General features: G+C 42.8%; 1 protein-coding gene across 4 annotated transcripts in view; it reads right to left on the bottom strand.

Annotated features, from left to right (window-relative positions):
* The window catches only part of rapgef1b (Rap guanine nucleotide exchange factor (GEF) 1b), a 92,424-nt gene that overhangs the window by 44,058 nt on the left and 25,633 nt on the right, over positions 1-22,733 (bottom strand). For 3 of the 4 annotated variants that reach the window (XM_045693056.1, XM_014141709.2, XM_045693050.1), the window contains exons 2-6: positions 10,329-10,474; positions 8,755-8,933; positions 4,603-4,759; positions 4,163-4,254; positions 3,922-4,062 (exon numbers count right to left, since the gene is read on the bottom strand). In XM_045693056.1, the coding sequence (XP_045549012.1) occupies positions 3,922-4,062; positions 4,163-4,254; positions 4,603-4,759; positions 8,755-8,933; positions 10,329-10,474 (715 nt within the window). The remainder of the gene's footprint in view (positions 1-3,921; positions 4,063-4,162; positions 4,255-4,602; positions 4,760-8,754; positions 8,934-10,328; positions 10,475-22,733) is intronic. The other variant, XM_045693053.1, reaches the window with a different exon arrangement.

Below are 22,733 nucleotides of genomic sequence, written 5' to 3'. Positions count from 1 at the left end.
TCCCTCCTGAGATGTGTGCAAACCTGGTGGCCAACTACAAGAAACGTCTGACCTCTGTGATTGCCGACAAGGATTTTGCCACCAAGTACTAAGTCATGTTTTGCAGAGGGGTCAAATACTTATTTCCCTCATTAAAATACAAATCATTTTATAACATTTTTGCCATGCGTTTTTCTGGATTTTTTTGTTGTTATTCTGTCTCTCACTGTTCATATAAACCTACTATTAAAATTATAGATTGATCATTTCTTTGTCTGTGGGCAAACGTACAAAATCAGCAGGGGATCAAATACTTTTTTCCCCCACTGTAGTTGCGGAGAGTCCCTGTAATCCTAGATTCAGATCATTCAGGCGAGAAAAAACATCACCCAGATAGGCCAGTCGTGTGAGAAACTCGTCATCATGCAAGCGGTCAGACAAGTGAAAATGATGGTCAATAAAGAAAACTTTAAGCTCGTCTCTCAATTCAAAGAAACGTGTCAATACTTTGCCCCTTGACAACCAGCGCACTTCTGTATGTTATAAAAGCGTTACATGGTCGCTGCCCATATCATTGCGTAATGCAGAAAATACACAAGAGTCAGGGGCCTTGCTTTAACAAAGTTAACCATTTTCACTGTAGTGTCCAAAACATCTTTCAAGCTGTAAGGCATTCCCATGGCAGCAAGAGCCTCTCGGTGGATGCTGCAGTGTACCCAAGTGGCGTCGGGAGCAACTGCTTGCACGCGCGTTACCACTCCATGATGTCTCCCTGTCATGGCTTTTCCACCATCAGTACAGATACCAACACATCTTGACCACCAAAGTCCATTTGATGTCACAAAGCTGTCCAGTAATTTAAAAATATCGTCTCCAGTAGTTTTCAGAAGAGGTTGTCTTCCTTAATTGACCCCCCCATAAACGTAACCGACATATACCAGGAGCTGTGCCAGGCCCGCCACGTCTGTTGACTCATTCAGCTGTAATGCATATAATTCACTGGCTTGTATGCGAAGCAGTAATTGTTTCAAAACAAAAGCATTGTCTGTATAGTTTTTTGGGGCCTTTTCCCCAAACATTGTCCCAGCCATATCCGCGGCAGCAGGAAGAACTAAGTCCTCCACAATAGTATGGGACTTGCCTGTCCTAGCCACTCGGTAGCTCACCACTTCTAGACCCTTCTTATTAATGGTATCTGTTGCTTTTATACATGTCTTACTACTCGAAAGTCGTCTTTATTCTCGCTTAAAAAACTCCTGTGGCTTATTTTTCAAATAGTCATGTTTAGTTTCTAAATGTCTGCGCAAGAGTGAAGGTTTCCCGCGAGAGAGTAACAGTTAATGTGATTGGATGGTAATTATTTGACTAGGCTACCTGTATTTGACATTGTGTTGTTATTTCGCTGAACACTAGATGGTTTAACTTTATTTTGGCAGTGAAACGAGGCTACTCAGGTGAGAAAAAAAACTCACCAAAATGTATAGCCCAGTTGGAAAATAAATGTACTGTTTGAAAATGTGAATCACATTTTTATTTGGCGTACCCCCAATGGCATTGCGCGTACCCCAGTTTGGGAATACCTGCTCTAGGCATACAGTGCCTTCAGAAAGTATTCACACCCCTTGACCTTTTCCACATTTTGATGTTACGAATTGCAATTAAAATGCATTTAATTGTCTTTATTAAATTTTTTATCTACACACAAATTTATTTATTTTTGATGAATGGAAGAAATTTGATCATTTGATCATTGCTAGACAGCCAATTTCAAGTCTTGCCATAGATTTTCAAGCTGATTTAGGTCAAAACCTTAACTAGGCCACTGAGGAACATTCAATGTTGTCTAGGTAAGCAACTCCAGTGTATATTTGGCTTTGAGTTTCAGGTTATTGTCCTGCTGAAAGGTGAACTTGTCTCCCAGTGTATGTTGGAAAGCAGACTGAACCAGGTTTTCCTCTAGGATTTTGCCCTTGATGATGATGAACATATCCATAACACGATGCAGCCACCTCCATGCTTGAAAATATGAAGAGTGGTAGTCAGTGATGTGCTTGCCCCAAACATAATGCTTTGATTCAAGACAAAGTTAATTTCTTTGCCACACTTTTTGCAGTATTACTTCAGTGCCTTATTGCAAACAGGATGCATGTTTTGGAGAAAAAAAAATTCTGCACAGGCTTCCTTCTTTTTACTCTCATTTAGGTTAGTATTGTGGAGTAACTACAATGTTGTTGATCCATCCTCAGTTTTCTGCTATCACAGCCATTCAACTAACTTCCTCTCCAGCAACTGAGTTAGCAAGGATGCCTGTATCTTTGTAGTGACTGGGTGTATTGATACACTATCCAAAGTGTAATTAATAACTTCACCATGCTCAAAGGGATATTCACTGTCTGCTTTAATTATTTTTACCCATGTAACAATAGGTGCCCCTCTTTTCGAGGTATTGGAAAACCTCCCTGGTCCTTGTGGTTGAATCTGTTTGAAATTCACTGCTTGACTGAGGGACCTTACAGATAATTGTATGTGTGGGGTCCAGAGATGAGGTAGTCATTCAAAAATCATGTTAGACACTATTATTGCACACAGAGTGAGTCCATGCAACTTATTTTGTGACTTGTTAAGCAAATGTTTACTCTTGAATGTATTTAGGCTTGCCATAACAAAGGGGTTGAATAGTTAGACTTAAAACATATATTTTTTTTAAATAATTTGTAATTTTTTTTTTTTTAAATCATAAAAAAAAAAAAATCCACTTTGACATTGTGGGAAATTCTGTGTATGTGGATCAGCGGCACAAAATCTCAATTTAATCCATTTAAAACGTTAAATTCAGGCTGTAACAACAGAATGTGGAAAAATTCAAGGTGTGTGAATACTTTCTGAAGGCACTGTATGTTGTAGATTAATACAATTCCTCTTTAAGCTAAAAGTTTTCTACCAAATTTGTTTGAAAATGATGGATAAAGAGACTACAGCCCTGGTCAAAAGAAGTGGGAATAGGGTGCTATTTGCGAGATACCATAAAATGTTTCAGACTCAATTAGACCAAGTTCATAAATAGACCCTGACCTCATGTCAATCAAAAATGATTAATGCTGACTTGCATCAACATTTCAGTTTATCTACACTTCACCTCCTCTCTGGCAGAATTCTAAAATAAAACATTCAGAAGTTCTCATGTAACAGCACCAAAAATGATTTATGCTGACCAGCGCAAACATTTCAGTTTTATCATCTTCACTTCACTTCACTTCCTCTTTGGCAGAATTCTAAAAAGAAAAAACTTCCAGAAGTGCTCACGCAACAGCACCACAGAAGCGGTCACTTACACCATGTGGCACTGGACCGCTTCTGCTTTTTTTCTGACTGCAGACAGTCGAGACTGCAGGTTCCTTCTCATTACTGTGACAAGGGGTAACTTCTCTTTCCACTGGGAACTTACAGTAACAAACATGACCGCTTTAAGACAGTCAGAAACAGGAACTTGAAAGCGATAGAATGACAATTTCACTCATTGAAATCAGTGTGCGACAACTCATGCAGAGAGTGAAATATTATTGGTTTTTGTTTCACTAAGGTAAAGAGAGTCTGAGCGGGACAGTACTGAAAAACCACTCTCACGCTACATGGGTGCATCTCAATAGTCTCAAGTAGCTTCATCTCCTCATTTCTTCACCTTCTTCCAAGTTAAATAAATATCTCACTCAAAATATCTGGAAGAAGCCAATTCAATGAATTGCAGATGAGGACAGGGCGATGAGAAGATGAAGCCCTTTACAACTGAAAATGTTGAATACACCATATTTAAGACCCAGGGAAAAACTCTGGGCCCTAAAACTAAAAGGCCCTAAAGAGTCGGTCTGGTCTAGTGGGCCCTGGTGCATACTATTGGTATGCCACTGTCGATTATATCCAAAGATGGAGTCCAGTGTTCCTCACCTGAGCGCATCCATCTTCAGGCCAGGGAGGGGGGGTTTGGGCGGAGCTATGTCCTCCTCTGCCATGTCCGTCACAGCCTCGGTGGGCGGGGTCTTACTCAGGATCTCCCTCTCCCGTTCTGTCAGTGGCAACTCTGACCTGCTGGGAACAGAACAGGAGAGAGAGTCAGTGTGTGTGACAAGAGATAGACTGACAGGAAAAAGGCTGGTGTATGTAGGGTTGTTTGTGGGCGTTCACTCACCTCTCTGGTGTAGTGACAGGCGGTGGTGGGGGTTTGTTGGGTGTGGTGGGGGAGGGTTGCTCCTGTTTCTCTATGGTGAGTTTGACCAGCTCCTGTTAGAACCACACAGCTTCAATGTGTACAGTAAACTGTTTTCAATCAGATTAAGATGTGTTCATTACATCATTTAGACAAAAACTGAGTGGTCAGAGAGCAGACCTGGGTCAAATACATTCAGTTGCAAAGACTTTTGAAGTATTTGCACTTTCAGGACCATTCCATTTGGTGCCATTGTACCAGGCAAGCTAACCAAACCACAGCATACGTATTTGAAAGTAGGCCTATTTGACAAATGTATTTGCCCCAGCTCGGCAAGGGAGAAACAGACACTATGACCCTCTCTGAGAGCCGTGGAAAGCTGCAAGCTATCGTTTCACAGACCCACCGACTGTCCCTCTTACCTTGACCCCATCCAGGACGGCCTTGATGACTGTGGTGACCGTGACCACGTTGTCCTTGTCATCCAGGTCGATGCCGTCCAGCATGACGTGGTCGGACCAGCGGATCAGGTTGGCAAGGCTCTGGTACACCCGGTTGTGACACGACGACACAGCCGAACTGAGGAGAAAGAAGAGAGAGAAGTGACAGTAAATGACAGGAAGGAAGAGATGGACAGAAAGGGGAGGCTGGGGGGGGAATGGAAAAGCACAGATGAAGATAAAGGGGGAGGGCGTAGAACAGTAGAGTGATGGCAGTGTTACAGGGAAGAGGGGAACAGAGAATGGAAGAGGGGAACAGAGAATGGAAGAGGGGAACAGAGAATGGAAGAGGGGAACAGAGAATGGAAGAGGGGAACAGAGAATGGAAGAGGGGAACAGAGAATGGAAGAGGGGAACAGAGAATGGAAGAGGGGAACAGAGAATGGAAGAGGGGAACAGAGTGGGGGTGTAGGGAAGAGGAGCGAGGGATACAACATTTAATGTCAGGTTCTATAGATTGAGAATACGGACAACTAGCTAGACTAAAGGACTACCTCTCTTCTCCCGCACTGTGACAGCCATATGCGTTAACTCAATGTCTCCCCTGAGGACATTTTTTGAGGAAGTGTGTGTGTGTGTGTGAGACTGGAAAAAGTGTGTTTGTGGTGGTATTAAGTGGAGAATGTGTGTCTGTTCTGGTCTAGATGTATGTGGCTGTGCTGAATGGACCTTTGAGAAACAGTAGGGCGTGGTGGAGGTTCAGACCAGTCACAACACGCTGCAGCTGATTCACAACTCTGGAATATCCCTCCTGTCTCTACAGGATACAGCTCAGAGAAATAGCATCTATACAACAGTCCTCCCCGTGAGTTTACCAGTCAAATTTCAAGGGTTACAGGTTCCAAGCCGTTTCTATAGATTCTATTTCTATGATACTGTTACAGTAGAGCTACGGGCTGTATGGGCAAAATGGAGCCTAAGACTGTGGCTAAGGCTCATGGCCACGATGAACAAACTAAGTGGGCAAGAGAGCCAAGCAAAAGACCATTGAGCAATAACAACTGGGGTCATATTAAAGCATCTCAAAGTAGAAGTGCAGCTGATCTAGGATCAGATTTGATTTTTAGATCACAATGAATAAGATAACATGGACAGTGGGGACCTGATCCTAGATCAGCACTCCTAGTCTAAGACACTTTATGAATACAGGCACTGGACCCAGGTGGTTCCAGAAGCAGAGGCGTAGGACTTGAGTCCCTGAGGCGGGTTGTGATCTGGGACGGTTGTCACCAACCTTTTCTGAGCCGAGATCAGTTTCTGAGTCAAAACGCAGGCTGAGATCTTTCACTCAGAATTTAAAAAACATGACATAAAAAACATAAGCCTATGCAACATTAACCTATTAAAACCAGTTCTGTAGCAATGGTGTGTGCAGTAGGCTATAGGCCCAATACAATGCTTGAATTTCCCTGCCAATGGCATTGCAATGTTGTTCTTCTCAGATGTTTTTATTATATTTCAAAACTTGAGGTATATGATCACACTGGTATTATAAAATGGGTGGGTCTAATCCTGAATGCGGAGTGGTTAAAACCGCAATCCAGCCGGTGTCTATTTCACAACTTACCACCCGCTAAATCTATGACGTTGAAATGCGTTGTATGACTTGTGGGGCAGAGCTGAGTGAGTAGAAATTGAAATAATTTCCTTAATTCTTTATTTTACAGGACTGATGGTGCCTGCATCTGATGGTCAGTCTCAGTGGTGGGAGACTGACCAAAAAGGAGACAACGTCTTCCGGTTTGTGGTGAAACTCGAGTTAGCACTTCATTATTTGTACCTTACAGACCAATTCATGTTGTTACTCCTATGACCAAAGAACAGGAAATATTCCTTGATATTAAAAAAGACACAAGCCGCTAATAATAACAAAACAAGCCTATCGATACACTTTGTAGCACGAGTGGATAAGAAGCGTGTGGCTCATAAAAGTGTTGAATAAAGTGTTGACAGTGCTGAATAAATAGGTAAACATTAACTCAGTCAGAATAACAGGAGCTCTTTCCAGATATGAAATACCAGAGCACTCGGGATTGAACACTCACACTGAAAACTCCAGGAAGCCTGAGGTGATTATGTCTCACTATGATGTCACCAAGTGTAGCTCCTGATGATGTCACAACATCCGTTCTCCTTTTTGAGCAACGTTCCAACAGGACACGTCAAAAGCAACTAGATAGCAGTTGATGATCAAACCACTTCAATGAGGTTGTTACATAACGTCTTGGGGAATGAAGACACCATTTGTTTACATTATTTTGTGGCAAAACAGCAAGAACATTCTGTGAGGATGTAGTACGCAGCCCATCTCACTAAGGGGCAACATGCCTAGGCTATGACTGGGTAACAATATGTAAGGAATGACCAACGGTCTCTCCTAAATGCTCAAAAGTGTATATATGACAAAACAAACAACAAAGTGAATAGAAATTTGTTAACAAAAAAACCTCACAAAAATAAAAACAAAATACGGTATGATCATATACTGGGCCAAAGATCCCTCACCAATGCTGAATGCTAACCAAAACCCATTTCCTTTTACCTAAAGTACCAGTCAAAAGTTTGGAGACACCTACTCATTCAAAGGTTTCTTTATTTGTACTATTTTCTACATTGTAGAATAATAGTGAAGACATCAAAACTATGAAATAGCACATGGAATCATGTAGTAACAAAAAAAAAAGTGTTAAACAAATCAAAATATACATTAGATTTTTGATTCTTCAATGTAGCCACCCTTTGCCTTGATGACAGCTTTGCACACTCTTGGCATTCTCTCAACCAGCTTCACCTGGAATGCTTTTCCAACAGTCTTAAAAGAGTTCCCACATATGCTGAGCACTTGTTGACTGCTTTTCATCCACTCTGCAGTCCAACTGATCCCAAACCATTTCAATTGGGTTGAGGTCAGGTGATTGTGGAGGCCAGGTCATCTGATGCAGCACTCCATCACTCTCCTTCTTGGTCAAATAGCCCTTACACAGCCTGGAGGTGTGTTTTGGGTCATTGTCCTGTTGAAAAATAAGTGATCGTCCCACTATGCGCAAACCAGGTAGGATGGCGTATCGCTGCAAAATTCTGTGGTAGCCATGCTGGTTAAGTGTGCCTTGAATTCAAAATAAATCACAGACAGTGTCACCAGCAAAGCACCATCACACCATGCTTCATGGTTGGAACCACACGTGGAGATCATCCGTTCACCTACTCTGCGTCTCACAAAGATACGGTGGTTGGAACCAAAAACCTTAAAATTAGACTCATCAGAACTAAGTACAGATTTCCACCGGTCTAATGTCCATTGCTCGTGTTTCTTGGCCCAAGCAAGTCTCTTGTTCTTATTGGTGTCCTTTAGTAGTGGTTTCTTTGCAGCAATTCGACCATGAAGGCAGTCTCCTCTGAACAGTTGATATTGAGATGGGTCTGTTACTTGAACTCTGTGAAGCATTTATTTGGGCTGCAATCTGAGGTGCAGTTAACTCTAATGAACTTATCCTCTGCAGCGGAGGTAACTCTGGGTCTTCCTTTCCAGTGGCAGTCCTCATGAGAGCCATTTTCATCATAGCGCTTGATGGTTTTTGCGACTGCACTTGAAGAAATGTTCAAAGTTCTTGAAAATTTCCAGATTGACTGACGTTCGTTTCTATTTGCTTATTTGAGCTGTTCTTGGTCTTTTACCAAATAGGGCTATCTTCTGTATACCACCCCTACCTTGTCACAACACAACTGATTGGCTCAAACTCAAATTAACAAGGCACACCTGTTAATTGAAATGCATTCCAGGTGACTCCTTCATGAAGCTGGTTGAGAGAATGCCAAGAGTGTGCAAAGCTGTCATCAAGGCAAAGGGTGGCTACTTTGAAGAATGTAAAATCTAATGTATATTTTGATTTGTTTACTACATGATTCCATATGTGTTATTTCATAGTTTTGATGTCTTCACTATTATTCTACAATGTAGAAAATAATAAAAAATAAAAACCCTTGAATGAGTAGGTGTGTCCAAACTTGTTGAGTGGTACTGCACATACCATCTTGAACACTAGCCTTTCTCCTGTCCCGTCTCAGCTCACGTACCTGTGTGTTATCCGGGCCTCCACCTGCACCAGAGGTAGAATGGCCTCCAGCACCTTGCTGGCCGAGCCAGGCAGCATCTCCAGCACCTTCTTCTCCACCACCATCTTGTCCACGATGGTCTTGAAGTAGCGCAGCGCGCTCACTACCTCCTTCTCCTGCTCCTCCAGCCGACTCACCTTCTACAGAACAGAAAGAAATAGAATAGAACGACATGTTCAGCTTGGGTTGTGTTCAGTAGGCACCAAAAGGATGGAAACAGAGTGAAACAGGGAGGTACTATTTGAACTTGTCCAATGAGAAACGCTCAGTCGTTTCCTGTTGCAAAATGGCCCTAACGAACACAATGAAACATGGTAAGCTCAGAGGAAATCAGCTGTCTATGTGACATAATAATTGATGGGTGGAGAAAATGCCATTTCCAAAGAGAGCTTCGTCCAGGGTTTAAAATTAAAGCACACCTTTTGACGAAAACAACATTGTAATTTAGCATTGTCCAAAAATCTAAAATAAATGTATATTAATTATAATCCACATAATAATTCACATTTGACGCTGTTGTTGGATTATTTTCCTGTTGGAGCAAACTGGCTCAAATTAAGATCCTACATACACCGAGTGTACAAAACATTCGGAACATTAGGTGAATCCAGGTGAAAGCTGTTATCCCTTACTGATGTCACTTGTTAAATCCACTTCAAATCAGTGTAGATGAAGGGGAGGAGACATGGACTGTGTATTTTTAAGCCTTGAGACAATTGAGACATGGATTATGTATGTGTGCCATTCAGAGGGTGAACAGACAAGACAAAATATTTAAGTGCCTTTGAACAGAGTATGGTAGTGGGCGCCAGGGACACTGGTTTGAGTGTGTCAAGAACTGCAAAGCTCCTGGGTTTTCACGCTCAACAGTTTCCCGTGTGTATCAAGAATGGTCCACCACTCAAAGGACATCTCGCACAACTGTGGGAAGCATTGGAGTCAACATGGGCCAGCATCCCTGTGGAATGTTTGTCACGGCATGAAGAGTCCATGCCGCGACAAATTGAGGCTATTCTGAGGGCAAAAGGGGGTGCAACTAAATATTAGTACGGTGTTCCTAATGCTTTGTACACTCAGTGTACATACAAAACTGTCAGGGAATTGAAGTCATTACACTAAAGCCTTGGGAGTGAGAGGAGTTTATTCAGGAAACTGGCCAACTTCAGTTCCATTCATGTGTGTATGGGTGTGTCCCTCAAATGGCACCCTATCCCCTATGTAGTGCACTACTTTAGACCAGGGTAATTAATGGGTAATAGTGCACTATATAGGGGATAGGGTGCCATTTGGGGGGGACACCTACTGGTGGTAGCACCTGTTACCCAGCCAAAGGCAGCACTCACAACAACTCAGAAACCACAGGAAACTCTCACACAAACACACACAATAGGGCAGAGCAATACAATACAAAGCAAGGTACTGGACGGAAAACCACACACACGTAGGTAAACAAGAGCATGGGATAGGTGGGAGAGCTGGGTTTCCGACAGCAAGCAAGCAAACACGCACGCACGTGCGCACGCACACGCACACACCTTGTTGACGGGTTTCTCTTGGTTCTTGACCACTGGTTCGACCTGCAACTGCTTGCCCTTCTTCGATGGCGTCCTCTTGACCTTGGGCGAATGGAACTTGTCCATCAGCTTCATGGTGAAGGAGGAGAGGTGGGAGCGCTGCGAGTCTGAGGAGGAGAGGAAGAGAGAGATGAGACGTCAGTCAGAGGAGAAAGAATGGCAGAGAGGGGGAATAGAAGTAGCCTGGTAGATATGTAGGACTCTAGCACCACAGTGAATGTCAGAGAAGTAGGCTAAAGCAAAAACCATGGAAAAACCCAGCACAAAATGGAAGGAAATGTTTTGAAACAGACGGAAATGGGGAGAAACGCTACATTTCAATATCTAATGCTTTACCCTAATGAACACAGCCCAGGCTAAAATAGAGAAACCATAAGAGTCTGAGGGAGATCAATAAGAGACAGTGCCAATCAAATGATCATAACCCTGACAAAATGGCATTGCAGTAGCAGTGTTTCTGTCAGTGCAGAAGGTCCTAGAGGTTGTACTAGCATTGGCCCAGCAGGCAGGCTGGTGTTGGCCTATCTGTCTGTGTTCAGCTGAGGGTGCAACAGAGATGCTATCAGGTCTTATCACCTTCTCATTTCCACTGTCTGTCCACAGACTTCCCTCGGATGATAACATTACTGTTGGTCTGGTCGCTCCTATCTCTGAGAGGCCAGGCAGATCGGGAGTACACACACACACACATACAGGAGCTGACAGATAGACACACACACACGAAAACATGCACACACACTCCAATCTCCACTGTGCATTGAGAATAGGCTGGTTAGTGGGAGAAGAGATGGAGAGATGAAAATCGCTTTATGCTGCATAATTGCCAGCAGCTTCATAATAGCAGCGTCATTCAGCGGAGTTTCCCCAAGCTGCTGCCGGAGTGTTGAAGATATTTGGGAGAAGAGAGTGCTCCCCGTTTCTCTCTTCCCCCGGAGAACCTCCCCTCTCCCTCTAACTCCATCTCTGCGCTGCACACACACAGACACACAGACAGACAGAGGTAGGAGATAAATACTAAACAGCCTTGTTATAAAAAAGAGAACCAGAGAATGAATGAGAGAAGAGAAAGACAGGCGAGAGAGAAAGAGAAGAGATGGAGGCTAGACAGAGCTGCTCTTCTAGCTGATGTAATCCCCTGTACAATGTAGTGACCATATTAATAGATCCAGACTTGACTTCTATGGTAGTGACAGACATCTGGCTGTGGACCATCATCACTGCAGAACCACTGCAGAACCACTGCAGAACATAGGCCTCCATTCAGTGTGTTGTCTCTTTTTCCTCCAGTCAACAACAAAAAAAACACGCACTTCAGTTTTGAATGGCAGGAAATTGGTTATCGAGATTTACCGCTCAAAACCACTCCCTTTTCCCGGGACAAATAACTGCAAGAAACCAATAAATTATAAAAAAATATTTATATGAACAGCTTGACGTGAAATGAAACCGTTAAATTATAGGCAATGTCTAAATGTGGCTTCTCTACGACCTTCTCTCTACATGATCAATCATCAACGCTCAGGCTGGGACAGACAACCCATTTCAGTATGGAGCGCAGTTCACAATGCATGTAGACCTATCATCTCATCATGGGAACTTGTTTTCTTGTGACAGGTTGGCCCTACATTTGCTGCAGCACAGCCTATTCTACAGTAAAATAAGTCCCGAATGTGTGTCACATTTACACATGTCCATCTGGCTTTCGGGGGCCACCTTATGTTTTAATTGTAGAGACTATTATTATACATATTTTAATTCTAGAGATTATTATTATACATGTTTTAATTGCAGCTGCAGTTTTAAAAACAGCCTAGGACTCTTGCAACCTTTCTCAAATCAATTCAAAATAGATCATCCTGATCTAGATTGATATCGGCGTAGGTAGGTAGGCTAGGACACATATACATGTGTAAATATTTACATACATGTGTAAATATTTGTATGAACATAACAAGATTCAACAACTGAGATATAAACTGAACAAGTTCCACAGACGTGACTAACAGAAATTGAATAATGTGTCCCTGAACAAAGGGGTGGGGGGGGTCAAAATCAAAAGTAACAGTCAGTATCTGGTGTGTACTGCAGTGCATCTCCTCCTCATGGACTGCACCAGATTTGCCAGTTCTTGCTGTGAGATGTTACCCCACTCTTCTACTAAGGCACCTGCAAGTTCCCGGACATTTCTGTGGGGAATGGCCCTTGCGCTCACCCTCCGATCCAACAGGTCCCAGACGTGCTCAATGGGATTGAGATCCGGGCTATTCGCTGGCCATGGAAGAACACTGACATTCCTGTCTTGTAGGAAATCACACACAGATCGAGCAGTGTGGCATTGTCATGCTGGAGGGTCATGTCAGGATGAGCCTGCAGGAAGGGTCCCACATGAGGGAGGAGGATGTCTTCCCTGTAACACAGTGTTGAGATTGCCTGCAATGACAACAAGCTCAGTCCGATGATGCTGTGACACACCGCCCCAGACCATGACGGACCCTCCACCTCCAAATCGATCCCGCTCCAGAGTACAGGTGTCGGTGTAATGCTCATTCCTTCGACAATAAACGTGAATCTGACCATCACCCCTGGTGAGACAAAACCGCGACTTGTCAGTGAAGAGCACTTTTTGCCAATCCTGTCTGGTCTAGCGACGGTGGGTTTGTGCCCATGGGCGACGTTGTTGCCAGTGATGTCTGGTGAGGACCTGCCGTACAACAGGCCTACAAGCCCTCAGTCCAGCCTCTCTCAGCCTATTGCGGACAGTCTGAGCACTGATGGAGGGATTGTGTGTTCCTGGTGTAACTCGGGCAGTTGTTGCTGCCGCCATCCTGTACCTGTCCCGCAGGTGTGATGTTTGGATGTACCGATCCTGTGCAGGTGTTGTTGCACGTGGTCTGCCACTGTGAGGACGATCAGCTGTCCGTCCTGCCTCCCTGTAGCGCTGTCTTAGGCGTCTCACAGTACGGACATTGCAATTTATTGCCATGGCCACATCTGCAGTCCTCATGCCTGCTTGCAGCATGCCTAAAGCACGTTCACGCAGATGAGCAGGGACTCTGGGCATCTTTCTTTTGGTGTTTTTCAGAGCCAGTAGAAAGGCCTCTTTAGTGTCCCTGTATAGTTATTTGGATTTTTACGAATTATCTTTGAAAGACAGGGTCCTGAAAAAGGGAGATTTCCGGAGTCGCCTCTTCACTGTTGACGTTGAGACTGGTGTTTTGCGAGTACTATTTAATGAAGCTGCCAGTTGAGGACTTGTGAGGCGTCCGTTTCTCAAACTAGACACTCTAATATACTTTTCCTCTTGCTCAGTTGTGCACTGGGGCCTCCCACTCTTTCTATTCTGTTGGATCCAGTATGCACTGTTCTGTGAAGGGAGTAGTACACAGCATTGTATGAGAGCTTCAGTTTCTTGGCAATTTCTCGCATGGAATAGCATTCATTTCTCAGAACAAGAAAAGATTGACGAGTTTCAGAAGGAAGTTATTTGTTTCTGGCCATTTTGAGCCTGTAATCGAACCCACAAACGCTGATGTAGCTAGCAACACATCTGCCACGCTGATCCTCAACACTGGAGCTCCACAGGGGTGCGTGCTCAGTCCCCTCCTGTACTCTCCGTTCAACCACGACTGCATGGCCAGGCACGACTCCAACACCATCATTAAGTTGGCAGACTAGACAACAGTGGTAGGCCTGATCACCGACAACGACGAGACAGCCTATAGGGAGGTGGTCAGAGATCTGGCCGGGTGGTGCCAGAATAACAACCTATCCCTCAACGTAACCAAGACTAAGGAGATGATTGTGGACTACAGGAAAAGGAGGACCGAGCACACCCCCATTCTCATCGACGGGGCTGTAGTGGAGCAGGTTGAGAGCTTCAAGTTCCTTGGTGTCCACAACAACAAACTAGAATGGTCCAAACACACCAAGACAGTCGTGAAGAGGGTACAACAAAGCCTATTCCCCCTCAGGAAACTAAAAAGATTTGGCATGGGTCCTGAGATCCTCAAAAGGTTCTACAGCTGCAACATCGAGCATCCTGACGGGTTGCATCACTGCCTGGTACGGCAATTGCTCGGCCTCTAACCGCAAGGCACTACAGAGGGTAGTGCGTACGGCCCAGTACATCACTGGGGCTAAGCTGCCTGCCATCCAGGACCTCTACACCAGTCGGTGTCAGTGGAAGGCCCTAAAAATTGTCAAAGACCCCAACCACAGACTGTTTTCTCTACTACCACATGGCAAGCGGCACCGGAGTGCCAAGTCTAGTACAAAAAGGCTTCTCAACAGTTTATACCACCAAGCCATAAGACTCCCGAACAGGTAATCAAATGGCTACCCGGACTATTTGCATTGTGTGCCCCCCCAAACCCTTTTTTTACACTGATGCTACTCTCTGTTTATCATATATGCATAGTCACTTTAACTATACATTCATGTACATACTACCGCAATTGGACCGACCAACCAGTGCTCCCACACATTGGCTCGCCGGGCTATCTGCATTGTGTCCCGCCACCCGCCAACCCCTCTTTTACACTACTGCTACTCTCTGTTCATCATATATGCATAGTCACTTTAACCATATCTACATGTACATACTACCTCAATCAGCCTGACTAACCGGTGTCTGTATGTAGCCTCGCTACTTTTATAGCCTCGCTACTGTATATAGCCTGTCTTTTTACTGTTGTTTATTTCTTTACTTACCCATTGTTCACCTAACACCTTTTTTGCACTATTAGTTAGAGCCTGTAAGTAAGCATTTCACTGTAAGGTCTACACCTGCTGTATTCGGCGCACGTGGCAAATAAACTTTGATTTGATCCAAGATACTCAACTAGTCTTAAGGCCAGTTGTATTCCTTCTTTAAATCAGAACTACAGTTTTCAGCTATGCTAACAATTGCAAAAGGGTTTTCTAATGATCAATTAGCCTTTTAAAATGATAAACTTGGATTAGTTAACACAACATGCCATTGGAACACAGGAGTGATGGTTGCTGATAATGGGCCTCTGTACGCCTACGTAGATATTCCATTAAAAATCAGCCGTTTCCAGCTACAATAGTCATTTACAACATTAACAATGTCTACACTGTATTTCTGATCAATTTCATGTTATTTTAAAATGGACAATATTTTTTTTGCTATTCTTTCAAAAACAAGGACATTTCGAAGTGACTCCAAACTTTTGAACGGTAGTACACACCAGTAAAAAGTTTGGACACACCTAGTCATTCAAGAGCTTTTCTTCATTTTTACTATTTTCTACACTGTAGAATAAGAGTGAAGAAATAAGAACTATGAAATAACACATATGGAATCATGAAGTAAACAAAAAAAAGTGTTAAAATAATTATATGTATATTTTAGATTCTTCAAAGTAGCCACTCTTTGCCTTGAGAGCTTTGCACATTCTTGGCATGGTATGTACAGGTGTGATCTCTACATGACAGCTGCATCACCTCCCATTCCTCCCTCGATATATACAGTTGAAGTCGGAAGTTTACATACACCTTAGCCAAATACATTTAAACTCAGTTTTTCACAATTCCTGACATTTAATCCTAGTAAAAATTCCCTGTTTTAGGTCAGTTAGGATCACAACTTAATTTTAAGAATGTGAAATGTCAGAATAATAGAGATTTATTTCAGCTTTGATTTCTTTCATCACATTCCCAGTGGGTCAGAAGTTTACATACACTCAATTAGTATTTGGTAGCATTGCCTTTAAATTGTTTAACTTGGGTCAAACATTTTGGGTAGCCTTCCACAAGCTTCCCACAATAAGTTGGGTGAATTTTGGCCCATTCCTCCTGACAGAGCTGGTGTAACTGAGTCAGGTTTGTAGGCCTCCTTGCTCACACACACACACACACACACGTTTTCAGTTCTGCCCACAGATTTTTTATAGGATTGAGGTCAGGGCTTTGTGATGGCCACTCTAATACCTTGACTTTGTTGTCCTTAAGCCATTTGGCTACAACTTTGGAGGTATGCTTGGGGTCCTTGTCCACTTGGAAGACCCATTTGCGACCAAGCTTTAACTTCCTGACTGATGTCTTGAGATGTTGCTTCAATATATACACATCATTTTCCTCCCTCATGATGCCATCTATTTTGTGAAGTGCACCAGTCCCTCCTACAGCAAAGCACCCCCACAACACGATGCTGCCACCCCCATGCTTCACGGTTGGGATGGTGTTCTTCGGCTTGCAAGCCTTCCCCTTTTTCCTCCAAAAATAATGATGGTCATTATGGACAAAGAGTTCTATTTTTGTTTCATCAAACCAGAGGACATTTCTCCAAAAAGTATGATCTTTGTCCCCATGTGCAGTTTTAAACCATAGTCTGGCTTTTTTATGGTGGTGTTGGAGCAGTGGCTTCTTCCTTGCTGAGCGGCCTTTCAGGTTGTCGATGTAGGACTCATTTTACTGTGGATATAGATATTTTTGTACCTGTTTCCGCCAGCATCTCCACAAGGTCCTTTGCTATTGTTCTGGGATTGATTTGCACTTTTCGCACCAAAAGTACGTTCATCTCTAGGAGACAGAACGCGTCTCCTTCCTGAGCGGTATGACGCTGCGTGGTCCCATGGTGTTTATACTTGCGTACTATTGTTTGTACAGATGAATGTGGTACCTTCAGGCGTTTGGAAATTGCTCCCAAGGATGAACCAGACTTGTGGAGGTCTACCATTTTTTTCTGAGGTCTTGGCTGATTTCTTTTGATTTTACCAAGATGTCAAGCAAAGAGGCACTGAGTTTGAAAGTAGGCCTTGAAATACATCCACAGGTACACCTCCAATTGACTCAAATGATGTCAATTAGCCTATAAGAAGCTTCTAAAGCCATGACATCATTTTCTGGAATTTCCAAGCTGTTTAAAGGCACAGTAAACTTGGTTGTGATACAGTGAATTATAAGTGAAATAATCTGTCTGTAAACAAATGTTGGAAACATTATCTGTGTCATGCACAAAGTAGATGTTAACAAAGTATAGTTTTGGCAAGTCGGTTAGGACAAGAAATTTGTGGAGTGGTAGAAAATGAGTTTTAATGATTCCAACCTAAGTGTACGTAAACTTCAGACTTCAACTGTAGTTTTTTTATAAAGAATGAAAAATACTTTTTTTAAAGTACATTTTTACAAATTCTGCTCAAGATTATTTCTTAACAAAATATTAAAATTAACATTAAGAACATTTTGGGTTTACAGGATATCCACCAAAAAAGCAACTATATCCTCTACTAATGACAGTAAAACTTAGTTTACCTTCATAGGTACAACTTAAAGATGTGCATCTATGGCAGTGGATAAGAAGTATGCAAAAGTGTTTGCGCTAAACCACCACAAGGGGTGGCTGGATGAACAAATAAAAATTTGTCTCGAAGTAAATCTGAAACGGTACTGTTCACAAATGAGCGTTGAAATGCAGTAACATGCCGTTCATAATGTCACCACTAGGTGTCAGCATCAGGATTTGTCTTGAGTAGATTTACTACAGTGTTTACAACAGTCAAAGGTCACGTAAATAAACACTTTTTGGCAACCTTGCAATGAGAGTACATTATGACATGCACAAACTATCTGTTCATTACGACAATGTTTTTCTTACAGAAACCATATGTATTCATCACAAAATGTATTGGCTATACATTTCAACTGCAAATTGCATGCTCTGAAAATGTTTATGCAAGCACTGGTTTTAGTCACATGTTTTAATTCGGCTAATTAACATTAGTTACTTATCTCATGAATGCAAGCACATGGCCTGAATGATAGCTCTGCACCAACTGTCTTGCTTTTTGCAGATTTGTAGAAACTAACTAAATAATCCCACCAGCTAACGTAATAGGCCCAGACAGTAGCAGTGTTCTTTTTGTATCAAGGACGAGTGTTCACTTTGGCGCCAGTCCAGTGTTAGCACAAAAGTCACACAGGTTGCTAACTAGCTAAGCTAACTACCCTCTTCAGGCAACCATTGAACATTTCCAAAAAATGACCGCAAATGAACAAACGCATTTGTTTATTCTATGTATATAATAAAATTGGCGCTTTATCTGTGGAATAAAGACCGATACAAATATTTCTGTGAAAGGCTAACATCGGCCGATGACATCAGTCAACCGATTTATCAGTCGGACTCGAATGTTCAATGGAAGTGTATGTGTGGAATTGGAGGTTGCTAGGCTAAATGACAGCAGTAAGTCACAGTCTCAGTGCCAGCTGTTAAATAATGGGAAGAGTTCAAAGCAGCCCACACACACACACAGAGAGAGCGAGAGAGAGCGCGAGAGAGCGAGAGCAAATATACAGAGAGAGAATGGGAAGGAGAGCAAGTGAAGCAACACAGAGAAGAGAGATGGAGAGAGAACATCAGCTAAAAGCAGTAGAGAGGATTGGGTGATGATTAAATGAGTGAATCATCTGCTTAACAAAGTGGGACTCCCTTCATTTCCTCAAAGCACATATTAGCAGAAATGATGCATGGTGAATGACTAAGAGAGTTACTGATCACTTCCCGGGGAGTGTTCTCTTCTTCGGGGAGCTACAGACTCTCTCTCGCTCTGTGTGTGTGTGTGTGTCACACTGTATAAAAACACAAGTGATTTAGAAACATGCATAATTAAAAGTCCACGATAAGTAGCATTAAAAACAGCTTCACTAAGTGACTGACATAACGAGACTACACACACAAACACTCTTATTTCTGACTATTGAGAAGATAAATCAGCTGTTGCAGTCGTCCTCCCGGATCTGAAACGTTGCAGGCCGAGGGAGGGAAAGTCTGTCAGCTGAAAATGAACCCAGCTAGATGTGTGGTTACGAGAGCAGCATCTGCTCTCACCACAACTTAATAAACACGCTACTCTTCTTAGAAGTGGATAGAACAGGAATGCTACCATCATGGGTGTACCACATAATTCATGGACCTGACATGCAGTATAGATATTCATGGATAAATGAATACAGGATATTAGGGTTGTCACGATAACAGTATTGCGATACTCTGAGGTATCATGGCAAGGAAACAAAACATGACCCGTACTGAATTTCCTGAGGAAAACAGTCCTAAAGCTGGTAACAGGCAGCCTGATGTTGTCACCCAGAATCCCATGTTTCTTTTCCAAGCTATAGCACACCATATGTTACATACAGTGGGTTTTTAAAGGACCAAAGAGTTTAGTCTACTTTGTGTTTTCCTTTTTGCCAAGGAAAATCAGGTATCGTAGTATCGCGATAGGGGTATCATGATACCCTACAGGATATATGAAGTATATTACTGAAATAGTTCTGTGTGACCTGGTGGAACAGAGGCTAACGCTAGGCTGCTATTTGCAGTTAGACTCAAGCTGTTCTAGTCACAGATGAAGACCCCACCGAGTAACAGATGTGAAGTTTAAAATAAGAGACCTACAGAGAAATGGAATGGAATGCAAGACTTCTCAAGGCATGTGTGAGACCCCCAAAAAAGTTGAATGCTGAGTGAATGATTTATGCATCACCATTGTTTTGATGTCTATACATGTGTTGCCTCATATTGGGGTAGGCTTGGCAGGGATCATGGAGGACTGGGTCCTGTCCAGTGATTGGTGAGGTTTTTCCTGGTGGGCTTCCGGTTCGAGCCACGCTCCAGAACAATGAGCCACAGGAAGGAGCACTGGTGCAGACAGGAAGTCAGATTGTGTTAAGGGGTGTGGCATCGGTACACACCCCTTTGGGACTCCAGTGACCAACCACTCTCCACCCACTCCCATATAGTAGAGAAGGAGACTAGTGTGACTATGCCACATATCAACTAAATGACTTGTAGGCATGTGAATGGGAAGTCTTCCTCCAGTGTGTCTACCCATTCCTCGATCCCTCCCCTTAGTATGGACTGTGCCCCTTTAATGTTTTTAACTCACTTGCCTGGTTATATAAATGTTATATTGAAATAAACAAAAAAACAACACCCTGACTGTGTAAGTGAACTCTATTCCCCTACAGAATTACCAACGATGCACCATAACAACTCAGGACTACATTTTCATTTATTTACCCAAACTACAACACCCATACAGACCTTGCTTTAGAACATGTGCAGGACAACCTCTCCTTTTCCATCTCTGTTATGTCCTCCATCCGTCACACGCTCTCATTATTCGCAGGCTACGTGACATGCACTCACACACACACACCGTCTCCGTTCGTCAATGAGTATTAATGCAGTTCAACATTTGACAGCGAGTAAATATCAATACACTGGGAGCTGACGGATTGGTGGACCATGTCTAACAGAGCATAGTGAGAATGTAAACCACAGATAGATCTACTAATACTGTGTGGATCTATCGTACTGAAGTGATAATGCCCGAGAAGCCAGTGTTTGGATTATACAAATCTCCACTGTTGAAAACTAAATGTTAGTCTAAAAGAAATGGGAGATATTGTCTAGATATAAATTGTCTGGCTGGGCTGATGAGACAGTGGATTGTGCAATGAGATGGAACAGAGTAAATAGGCATTTCAACGTCATAGCTTCAGTCAGGGGTAACTTGTGGAATAGACACTGGCTGGATTACGGATTTAACCAATCAGCATCCAGGATTAGACCTACCCGTTGTATAATATTATAATGGACACGTGTGTTACGGTCTTTTGATGTCCCTCTATGGCTGTGATGTCCCCATACAATCTATTTTTGACAAACCTGAAATGCTTTGGCTCTAACCTCAAGTTTCAGAGATGACAACTATAAGGCCTGCAGATGTCTACAAGAGGAGATGCCCAAGTCTGACGGGAGTACGCCTATCATGTGACTATCAGGGGGAAATCCAGCTCTGTCAGTTACATTGCCTTCAGAAAGTATTCAAACCCCTTGACTTTTTCTACTTTTATTTTATTACCCCTTTTTATTTTTCTCCACAATTTCGTGATATCCAATTGGTTGTTACAGTCCTGTCCCATCACTGCAACTCTCGTATGGACTCAGGAGAGGCGAAGGTCACACACCCCCCTTCCCCCAAGCCACACTGCTTGCTTAACCTGGAAGCCAGCCACACCAATGTGTTGGAGGAAACACCGTACAGCTGGTGACCGAAGTCATTGTGCATGCGCCCGGCCGCCACAAGGAGTCGCTAGAGTGCGATGGGACAAGGACATCCCAGCCGGCCAAACCCTCCCCTAACCCGGACAACGCTGGGCCAATTGTGTGCCGCCTCATGGGTCTCCCGGCCGCGGCTGGCTGCAACACAGCCCGGGATCAAACCTGTTGTCACCTGTTGTGTCACCTGTTGTGATGCCTCTTGCACTGCGATGCAGAGCCTTAGACCACTGCGCCACTCGGGAGGCCCTGACTTTTTCCAAAAAAATTTGCCGATTACAATTCGATTTTTTTTTTGTCACTGGCCTACACACATTACCCCATAATGTCAAAGTGGAATCATTCTTGTTGTTGTTGAAATTTGTACAAATAAATAAAAAATTCAAAGCTGAAATGTCTTTAGTCGATAAGTATTCAAAGCCTTTATGGTAAGCCTAAGTTCATGAGTAAACATGTGCTTAACAAGTCACATCAGTTGCATGGACTCACTCTGTGTGCAATAATAGTGTTTAACAAGATTTTTGAATGACTACATCATCTCTGTACCCCACACATACAGATAATTGTAAGGTCCCTCAGTCGAGCAGTGAATTTCCAACACAGACTCAACCACAAAAGACCAGGGAGTTATTCCAATGCCTTGCAAAGAAGGGCAACTATTGGTAGATGGGTATAAAACAAATATAAAAAAAGCAGACATTGAAGTTATTAATTACACTTTGGATGGTGTATCTATATACCCAGTCACTACAAAGATAAAGGCGTCCTTCCTAACTCAGTTGCCGGAGAAGAAGGAAGCCAGTTCTTGAATAATAAAAATTCTAAATACGCTTTATGAGTAGTTCATGACCCAAGGATGGAAACACAAATAAGTGATTTTTTAAAAATTGGTCTTTTTCCATTTATACTGTTCAAGCCAACTCCAAACAAACATAATTTTTCAGGATATTGATCAATTTCTAAATTTCCTGTACTTTTATTATCATTTCCACACTGTGCCACGCTGTATGATGAGGGCAAATAATATAAGCCTAGTTAATTGGTGAAGTGTTGGAATCATGGAAATATAAGGATTATTCGAATTCAATAGTTGGAATATAGTGGGCAGCACATTGAATACATTGCTGTTTGACCTGACAACAAATGAATAAACCAGGGAGGAATTATTGACAGGGTAGGAACCAAAGTGTTGGTCAGTGTTTCCAGGTGACCCCAATTATATGTTATATCCCGTTTTCTTACTTCATGTAGCTAGCTAGATTGCCAGTCAACATATT

Source organism: Salmo salar, chromosome ssa01 (assembly GCF_905237065.1).
Source record: "Salmo salar chromosome ssa01, Ssal_v3.1, whole genome shotgun sequence".
In the NCBI taxonomy this organism is placed as follows: Eukaryota; Metazoa; Chordata; class Actinopteri; order Salmoniformes; family Salmonidae; genus Salmo; species Salmo salar.
The sequence above is the reverse complement of the archived record's forward strand: the minus strand, read 5'-3'. Positions and strand labels throughout refer to the sequence as shown.